This window comes from Ciona intestinalis, unplaced genomic scaffold, assembly GCF_000224145.3.
Source record: "Ciona intestinalis unplaced genomic scaffold, KH HT000121.2, whole genome shotgun sequence".
Taxonomy (NCBI): Eukaryota; Metazoa; Chordata; class Ascidiacea; order Phlebobranchia; family Cionidae; genus Ciona; species Ciona intestinalis.
Genome location: NW_004190443.2, coordinates 45148 through 55111, shown reverse-complemented (window position 1 = coordinate 55111; position 9964 = coordinate 45148). Strand labels below are relative to the sequence as shown.

At 34.3% G+C, this 9964-nt stretch overlaps 1 protein-coding gene across 1 annotated transcript in view; it reads right to left on the bottom strand.

Annotated features, from left to right (window-relative positions):
- Positions 1 to 9123, bottom strand: part of LOC100177430 (FTS and Hook-interacting protein-like) — a 16618-nt gene extending 7495 nt beyond the window's left edge. Inside the window, exons 1-12 of the mRNA XM_026838848.1 lie at positions 8916 to 9123; positions 7852 to 8002; positions 7403 to 7515; positions 6919 to 7025; positions 6227 to 6385; positions 4920 to 5031; positions 4204 to 4362; positions 3815 to 3901; positions 2733 to 2900; positions 2021 to 2100; positions 1457 to 1643; positions 856 to 1045 (exon numbers count right to left, since the gene is read on the bottom strand). Coding sequence (XP_026694649.1) covers positions 856 to 1045; positions 1457 to 1643; positions 2021 to 2100; positions 2733 to 2900; positions 3815 to 3901; positions 4204 to 4362; positions 4920 to 5031; positions 6227 to 6385; positions 6919 to 7025; positions 7403 to 7515; positions 7852 to 8002; positions 8916 to 9026 — 1624 coding nt within the window. The 5' untranslated portion in view covers positions 9027 to 9123. The remainder of the gene's footprint in view (positions 1 to 855; positions 1046 to 1456; positions 1644 to 2020; positions 2101 to 2732; positions 2901 to 3814; positions 3902 to 4203; positions 4363 to 4919; positions 5032 to 6226; positions 6386 to 6918; positions 7026 to 7402; positions 7516 to 7851; positions 8003 to 8915) is intronic.
- Positions 9124 to 9964: the final 841 nt, after the last annotated feature.

Here is a 9964-nt window from a genome sequence, read left to right as displayed (position 1 = left end):
TAACAAAATTTAAACAACATTTATTTATAACTGTTACAGAAGATTTTGCAATATTAAAATAAAAAACAGTTTTACGATTTTTCGCTTTTAATTACCAAATCATACGCGGAAACATAGGCCACTCAGTAGTTCGTAGGCGCTGCGATTCCTTATTTTCCTAGAGTAAATTCGAACGAAATTTGTGTGAACTGAGTTACGTTATAAACTCTAATGTGAAACCCGCGTAATTGTTGGTTGTAAAATCAAGATTTTTTATATTCAGACGATCACGAAATTACTGTTTTGGCGAATTTAGTAGTGTGTGTGTGGTATTTCGTGGGCAATAGAAAGTATTCGGATTCGACCACGCATATTCGGATTCGATCGAATACCTAAAAATGCGTCGAACAACGCCGAATATTCGGATTCGGATTCGATTCGGCCCATCCCTACGGTTAACAGTATAATATACGAAGTACTTTGTGTGAAATTTGCAAACTCTCGGAATGAACAAATGTAACTTCTATTACTTATTTATTGTTACAAATTTATTTAATATTTTGATTAATGTGTGAATGTAAATTAATGACTGAATAAGTACTATGTGAAAAACTGGTGAACTCTCAGTGACCCCTGGAGTTTGCTACATGATCCAAGTTTGGGAAGCCCCGATTTTTTAACAATAAGATTGTTTGTTTTTGTTTGCGACATGCCAAATTTAAACAACTGAACTTTCGCAGTTTTATTCCAATTTATTCCTAGGCGTACATTGATGCATCCCCTGCTACGTATGTTGAAGTTTGAACCTCCAGTTCAAAAATCAGTAATTTAAACAATTAAATAATCATCTGTTTTGATAAACCATTCAAATTAAACCTCCATGCATGTTGATTGTGACGGATAAATCCTCATTAACTGTGTATTGTGAAAGAGCATTTGAATGTTTGATACTTGGGTCATAGGATGTGTCTTGTATATGGGGCGCGTGGTGGGTAGCCATGTCAGCATTGCTCCCATCATTGCTTGGTGTTTCATTGATGTTATGGGGAGATGTGGTTGAACTAGTCTGTGAAAAGGTATAAAATATTTAAAAAAATAGTTATAGCATGGTGGGGGAAGATGGGACACCTTTAGCACATTATATCCAAACCACCTTGACCGTGATTTAAACAATTAATAACGGTCTATGGGAGTCGCAAAAATACAGTTTTATAATTCTTTGAATGTTCTTTGTTTACTACCAAATGGGACAAGAAAATATAAAGAAACAGTCTCCCTTCTTCCCCACCCTATTGTATACATGTATATATCTATAAAAATATAAATTTGAGGATCTGGTTTTACATCGACGCTTTCTAAACTTTTTACTTTAATCCTTTAAATTTCGATGACCGTTTATGCAGCATCTTTTCACATTTACAAAGAATAAGATGCAGCAATTTTTAAGGGTTTATGAGTTTATGGCCTACATATTTACCTCTGGTTGCTCATTAGTTTGATTGACAGGTCTCAATATTTGGTCTTCGTTCCCGTTTTCCGAGGCTTCCATGGCACAAGCATCGGGTGTAAGAGCAAGGAATCGTGACGCAGATGCGTTATAAAGATCAACGTCCCGTATCGCTCGACGCTGGCTACCCAGGATGTGTTGGCATGGTAGTAGGTGACTGGGGGTGGAAGTTGTTATTCTCATGTGATGGGGTGTTGATGGTTGTTACAACACAGGTGTCCTGTTTTATCTTATTTATCCTTGCATGATGGGGCGATGACAATCATTATAACTTTAAGTTATAACATGGGTGTTTTGTTTCATACACCTAGTGCCCGCTTACAAGTTACCACGTATGTAACTTAGTGGGTGATTGTTTATTTTAGGAATATTTTTTTTAATACATTTAAACCATCCATAAGTTACCACTGGAAGGAGCAATTGTTGTTAAGTATCTTGTGCCAGGAAAGGACATTTAGGGCAATTTGCCAATATACATTGTGTAGGTAATGTCAAGGAGCATGTATTAACAAAATTAGCTTTAAAATAATTTACCTGAAGACAAGTTGTAACATGAGATCTTCACAATTTAAATCGACCAATGTTCGTATTAGGGATAATGATACTAAGGCCAACTGTAATATAATAACAATAAGTATTTTAAATAAACCATGAGGGACTGTTTGGTTGGGGAGATATGGGAATTTATGCAGAGTTCACCTATTACTATAAAAGCAATATTTGATGAACTTTTGGCAACAATTAGTTATTTAAAACAATAAACCTGATTATTGTTGACTATTTTATTGCTAGATTTGGCCTATCACTCCTAAAGGTGGCTGTACACAGTATCCGGCGTGCGAATTCGCTTGCGAAGTCGTATGCAAACCCGTGTCCAATTCCGCATGCGGCAGCGAAATCCGGACAAAACAGACAAAACGGAGGAATTCCGATACTGTGTACAGCCACCTTAAAGAGAGTAGTTTATGGGATTTTTTTCTTAAATTTGATGATTGAAACCAACATATCCCAAACCTAATTACTGTGTTATTTGGATATTTTATTCTATAAGCATGGGACATGCTATGGAATTTGGGAAGAATTGGCCCATTTTTTCAAAGGGTCAAAAAATATTTTGCTAAAACTAGATAATCAACAACAGACCTCCAAAAGCTTTATTGGACTTTTTGGAAAAATATTTAGTAAAGTTTACCAGATTTTTTGCTTGAAACTTGATGATAAAAAAAACAAAAAAAACTCAACATACCCTGTTATTGCTTGCGATTCTTTGTATCAATGTATTTATGATGAGCGAACTATCATGTCGATGTGTTAGTAAGAACTTAAGGAAACATCTCATGAGAGCTGGTGCCGTAACTGATCGTAGAAACAAGTTAAGGTAGGCCGTCGTCACCACAACCTCACCCGCTGATGTCTGAGGAGAAATATTTTATTTAATTTTGTTCTTTAATTTTAAGTTTTTTAGTTTTAAAAGGATTTTTCTATCGTTTGTTTTATTGATAAAATTTTTTTGATAATTTTTGTAGTTGACATTGCTTGTTCAATTATCGGCTCGTGTACAAAATGGACTTATGTGAAAATATTGGAATAAATTAGATTTTACATCTGACATCTCTAATCTATATTTCACATTTTTGTCTCAGTTTAATTATATTTCATTTGTTTACTGGTTGATTTTGATTATTCTGATTATCATTCTTGCCCAATATATATCCTACTTTATAGTTCAAGTTTTAGTTCAATTATGTTTTGCCCCGAATTTGGATGATTCTTGTTAACCAGTTTCTTTGCTTAAAGTAAATTTCAAAAGTAGATAATGAGAACAAATTACATACATGCCAATATACAGGTACTAATATAGTTGGTATTGTTAAATTAAATGAAATCAGATCCCAGATTTATAGAATTATCGAAAACTTACAACCTGTCCACTTACATAACTTTTATTCTCTTCACTTTTATTTTTCTAATAATATTAAAATAAAAATTGTTTCAGTTTGGAAAATAATTTAACCAAAAAAGTAGACTCATTGTACGATATACATAAATAGATTAAATAAAACTAGACACATTAACATTAACAAATTTGGTCACTACCTAAAAAACATTCTAAATCATAGATTTCCAAAAAAGCAGTAGGCCTATTATATATACTTTTTTTGGTGGAAAATAAGGACAAAACAGTCAACAAAAAGTACGTAAACATCTGGGTGTTTTGAGCATTTCAACAAAATTAAAAACAAAGCATTGGTTTATATGGTTTTGCATGCAAAGTGTTAATACAGAACATACAATTTATACTTAATTGATCAGGCCTTTTATTTTTACCTTGTGTAATGAAGGTCCAAACACAGATACAAGAAATCCATTGTAAACAAAATCCAACAATTGTTCACTAACTTGTGGGTGGGCAACCTGGGAAGTATCATGCTATTATTATATGAGATAACCATAGTTACCTAACATATGTATATAGTAAGGTTGGGGTAAGATGGGATATATTTGTATTTTCTCGCTTATTTGGTAGTAAACAGAGAACATTTATAACTGTAGCTCAAAAAGTGATGTTAATTGTTAAAACCTGATCAAGAAATATGAGAATTTGGTACAAGTGCTATCCCATCTTACCCCACAGTAATACATATATAACTGATTAACTGCCCTTGAAGGGATTTTTAATATTTTTTTTAACTGTGACACCAGTAACGTGCATGTACCTCAATTACAGAGTTACAAAACTCGAACGAATTCATGAAATTTGTGAGTTCCGTCACATCTGTCCAATCGCTTCGTTGCAAACAATGCCAATCATCCGCTCGGACTTCCATGTGTCGCGGTAATGTGGAGTACAAACCACTTAAGCCAGTTGCTAGGACCTGTTAAAGGATTTTGACTCAGCAGGCTATATAGAAACCAGTGCATTACATCTATATATACGTTGTATGCAAGGATCCTGGAATTTACAACAGGGTCCAACTGTATTTTGAAACTTTTTCACGGCCTGCGAAACCAGATGAGTGGCGCAATGAAACATTGGGTATTTCAATATTTAAAGCCTTATTTTTTACAAAAACGGGTGTCTAAGTCACCCAACAAACGCCCTGAATACTCCCTTGTTTTTGCTACTCATAAAATAAGCTACTAGTATCAGAAGAATCTTGGCGGCAGAAAACGTAAGACACAATAAATATAAATCAGGATATTTTGACCTTTAGATGCGTTAGTTCATGATGCGCAAACAACAATGATTTTTATAAATTGGTTTGAATCAGCAACATGTTTGTTCTTACAACATTAAATCATAAGCTGTACAGCATATGTCACAACTTAGATGAGAATTACAAATACAACAACTATTAAAACGATTCACAATTTGCAAAATACTAATTCGCACCTAAAACATTATAATGCACAATATATTTATCTAACTCACTGGGCAGAAGTTTGAGTTATTGACGATATATTCGGCCACGCTTTCATTCTCTGATGATAACGCCATACATAGAAGTAACGCATCTCTTGCTTGTTGTCCAACAGATCCTTCTCTGTGAATAAATAGATAAAAGGTAAACACAAAATACAGATGTACAGCCTCGTTGCTGCTACCATTGTGGGGGTATGTGTCCTTGGGCAAGACACTTTACAGTGATTCCTCAAACCCAGTGGTCACTAACGAGTTGTCCCAATTATCAGCCACACAAAAAAAAAAAAAAATCACATAAAAATAATCACCTTCAAAGTACATACATGGTAACTCGTAAGCTGGGGCAAGGTGTATGAACACCCGTGTTATAACGACTGTCATTTTCCAGTCAAGCGAGGATAAAGCAAGTTACATTCATTTAGCAACCAATGTAAAAAAAAACATACTGGGTACTCAATAGAATAAGCTACACCGCTTACAGACTGGTAAATCCCGGGTCACAGATTGGCACAGACTGGTTTACAACTAAGCAAAACGCTTTACTGAAGCAAGGTACTTTACAATGTTTTGTTTTTTTACTGTGACATTAAAACGCACTAAAGGTAAACTTTATTTCAGTTAGCCTTTCTGGAAAACAAACAGAGCCAAAGTATATTGCATTCACCACATTAATCAATGAGGTTCCCTATGTTTGACAACTATGAGTGTAACAGTATTTTAACAATGTCACCCCAGATTTTACCATGCTGTTAGGTGTCTATACAAACAAACAGAGCCAAAGTATATTGCATTCACCACATTAATCAATGAGGTTCCCTATGTTTGACAACTATGAGTCTAACTGTATTTTAACAATGTCACCCCAGATTTTACCCTGCTGTTAGGTGTCTATACAAACAAGCAGAACCAAAGTATATTGCATTCACCACATTAATCAATGAGGTTCCCTATGTTTGACAACTATGAGTGTAACTGTATTTTAACAATATCACCCCAGATTTTACCCTGCTGTTAGGTGTCTATACAAACAAGCAGAGCCAAAGTATATTGCATTCACCACATTAATCAATGAGGTTCCCTATGTTTGACAAATATGAGTGTAACTGTTTTTAACAATGTCACCCCAGATTATGAGTGTAACTAAAACAGCAATGCCTTACATTGGTCAGTAAGATTAAAAAGGTTCTGAATTCTCTGCAATACAACTGCATACATAACATGCATAACTTATGCATGGTGAAAAAGATTAATAATTAACATCATGTAATATATATAGCAACGCGGATAAAGGTACAGGGCGGGCGCAAACAACTCACCTGTGAACGTATTCAATAAGGTTGGAAAACAAGAAGAAGTTGGCCGGGCCTTGTGATTCTGATGCATTGAAAAATACAAGCAACAAACTCGGGTCTCGGTTCACCCAAACGCACAACAGATTCAGCAGCAAAACTATGTGATGGTCGAGCTCTTCAGTTCTGTAGTGCCATCATAGCATGAGGTTTATATATAAAAAAACTTTAGTTTGCATACTAACTGTTGCTGTCATGCCTTTTATAGTACTGTGGGGTAAGATGGGATACCGAGGCACCGAAATCTAATATTTCCTTAACTTTAGTATTATTTTATTTTCTTATTTAGTATTAAACAAAGCATATTTGCCGAAATATATAACTGTATCTTACTGACTGTCGTTGTTAATTGTTAATACAGGATCAGCAAACATGGAAATTAGGTGCTAACGGTATCCCATCTTACCCACAATACTATACAAACAAACTTTAGTAAATATCAGTTGTTGCTGTCATTCATTATGGCCTAGTAATGTCGGTCAGGATGAAACACAAGTTTGTCTGATTAAGTCGTTCAAATTTCATGTAAAAAAAATCAAAATACAATCTTGTAGAAAATTTTCCATAAAATAAATGACTAATTGATCGTTTTCAGCGACCACAAACACCTGTGTCGCTAGAGAGCAATATGTGACAGCCCATCAAACATTCAACCATACCTAGGTTGATGGTTTGATGATAATAGTTTCAACATTGGCCCAACCAGCTGTTTATGATGTAACAACGAGTGTTGTGCCTGGCTGATCAACACCTCGTAAATCTTCATCTGGAAAAATAGAATTACTCAGTAAGACTTGTTGCGGTAAATTATAAACCAATTTAAGGAATAAACAGATAAACCATTTCAGTTAAATGAGATACCGAAAATCTAAAACGCAATATAATTAATAAACACCCCTTTTACCGGTCTTAAAGAGGCATACCTATGAAAAATAAAAATTTGTATATAGGGGAGAATGGAAAGATGCTCAAATGTAATCTAAAGGTAGTAACAAAGTTATAAGGAACAGAAGAAAAAATTAAGTGAAATTGAAGGAAAAAAATCCTAGTTTCTGAACTACTGAAGTTTTTTTCTGATTTGTTCCAATTGTAGAACAAGGGATAAAACATTCTCAATACAGAAACAACTTAGAAATAACTTACCAAGTTCAACATGATGTCTTGTTTAAATGAGGATGAATAATTCCACCAAGTGTATAATTTCTCAAACACGTTTTTGGTGATGGCATATTCAAGAAGAGGTCCCATCAGTTGGCCTATAACATGAATAAATGGAAGAGTGTATGAGTGACTATTTTTGTTTCCAATCTGGGTAACTAAAATCGGAAAAGTTTACAAAAGCGAAAAGACGAGAACTAAGGGTAAAAATAAAGTCGTTATAACACGGCTATGGATGCAGCATAAGTCTAAAACTTATTTAATAAAAGGCATATCATACTCTATTTAATTTGACACAATTAAAATTTGAATTACCCGAGAAACAAAAAAATGATGTTCACCACTTTTGTACAATTTGTTAAAATAGAATATAATATATATAGAAGTACATAATAGATTTTTTATTTTTTTAACTTGACACAAATTCCAATTACCTGAGCTTTGCTCTTCTACCAACAAATAAATCATTTGTTCCAATAAATTCCTCACAATATCTACATCATCTATAGTGATATTGTCAATAAACGAATTGTTGCTTCCATCGTATGCATTGTGTGGCGTTGTGGCTTCTATTACTCCATTTACCTGACAATGTCAACATATTATGGTACTTTATACTTTTGTATACATGGATAACTTGTATTTGTCTCTGCAAAACGATAATAAAGAATATGTTAGACTGAAGCGAAGGGAATCAACGGCAAAACTACAGTCGTTAAAGTACGCTAAAAATTTTGATTCATCTCCTAATATACAATAGTAAATGAAGATTAGATTAATTACATCAATGAAGAGGAGGGAGTTAGCAGCAAAACACACTGTGAAAGTGTTAAACCAGCATAGAATGTAGGAAATTAAATTACATAAAACAACATTAAATTTTCGAAACATGAATAATTTATGTAACGAAATATTTGACCTTTCCTTGCATTTTGTCGCAAGATCTTTCCTTTTTTAAAATACCAGATTAAGGTTGAAATGGTCATTATATACAGTGTGATGATTAAAAGTGGGTGGTTTAAATTGTCAGCCATACAAATAAAATAAAAATAAACCCCTACGAAGTTACATACGTGGTAACTTGTGAGTGGGCACGAGGTGTATGAAACGGAACACCCATGTTATACGACTGTTGTTGCCCCATCATACGCAGATAAACAAGTTACATACAAGGTAACTCGTAAGCAAGCACAAGGTGTATGAAACAGAACAACCGTGTTATAACGACTGCCTTTGCCCTGCCATGCAAGGATCAATAAATTACATACGTAGTAACTCGTAAGCGTCACAAGGTGTATGAAAGAGAACACCCGTGTTATAACGACTGCCGTTGCCCCGCCATGCGAGGATGAATAAGTTACATACATAGTAACCAGTAAGCAACATGAGGTGTATAAAACAGAACACCCGTGTTATACATGCGAGAAACAATAAGTTACATCAAACGAAAATCAAGCAAGTTACATTTATATTATTTGTTAGAGTAACCACAACTAACCTGAAGCCAGTGAGACTTGAAAGCTTCCAAACAGACTTGAGTAACATCAGGTTGTGTTTGAACACGGTTCTGATTATCTCTCCCTGTTAACTTCTTCTTTAACCAGCTCATAATATTGTACAAACACTTTGCATTGAGTTATTAGAAACTTAAAATATCGATAAAATGTCATACAAAGTAAAATCCACTACAAAACAAAAGTGAAAGTTATTACTATATATAGTACTGTGGGGTAAGATTTATATTTTAGCACATGAATCCCATATTTTCTAATCGTTAAATCATTCTACTACACCTACTTTTTCATTTATTAGTTATCTGATTCTGAAGTTTTATGTGTATTAATTTACGTTTGTATTCTTGCTGACAAGACACGCGTTTTTAAACTTTTTCAGTATATTAAAACTGTTTAAAATATACATATCAATATCATGATAACATAAAAGATAATGAAATCGAAAATTTTACAGCTGAGACGGAATATTTCAGTGTTTACGAATGAATTTTCAGCAATAAATCCTCTTTTTTTAATTCTCTCTTTAGCCTTTTTCCTTTTTTATTACGGGAGAGCGATAATTAGAAGTCGGCGCTCCCATGACACGTATGTGGGCTGTGAATGTATTCTAGGTTCGATTCTAATGGTAAACACCACATTCGTGTCTACGGTAGACACGCCGGGCCGAATATTATGACCACCCGGAACAAATTTTATACCACCTTCTGTGAAATACGGTCCGTGCACAGAATACACTTGGTATCTATGCTGGAATAAAGTTTTAATTTTTCGATAGATGGTATTCCCCCATGAGTGTCTTGCCCAAAGACATGGTAGCAGCACTGAGCCTTGAACTCGTCGCTAATGGGATAGAGGCAAGTGCACTAATCACTGTGCCACGCCAAATCCAATGTAGAGCACGTGGTTAAAGTATATTAACATCTGATGACAAATTCTTAATTATAAAGTAGAGATCCATGGTGGCCCAGTGTTGCCATACGTTTTTTTATCTCTTAACATTAAAAAAGAACAAAAAAAACGAAAATGAAAACGA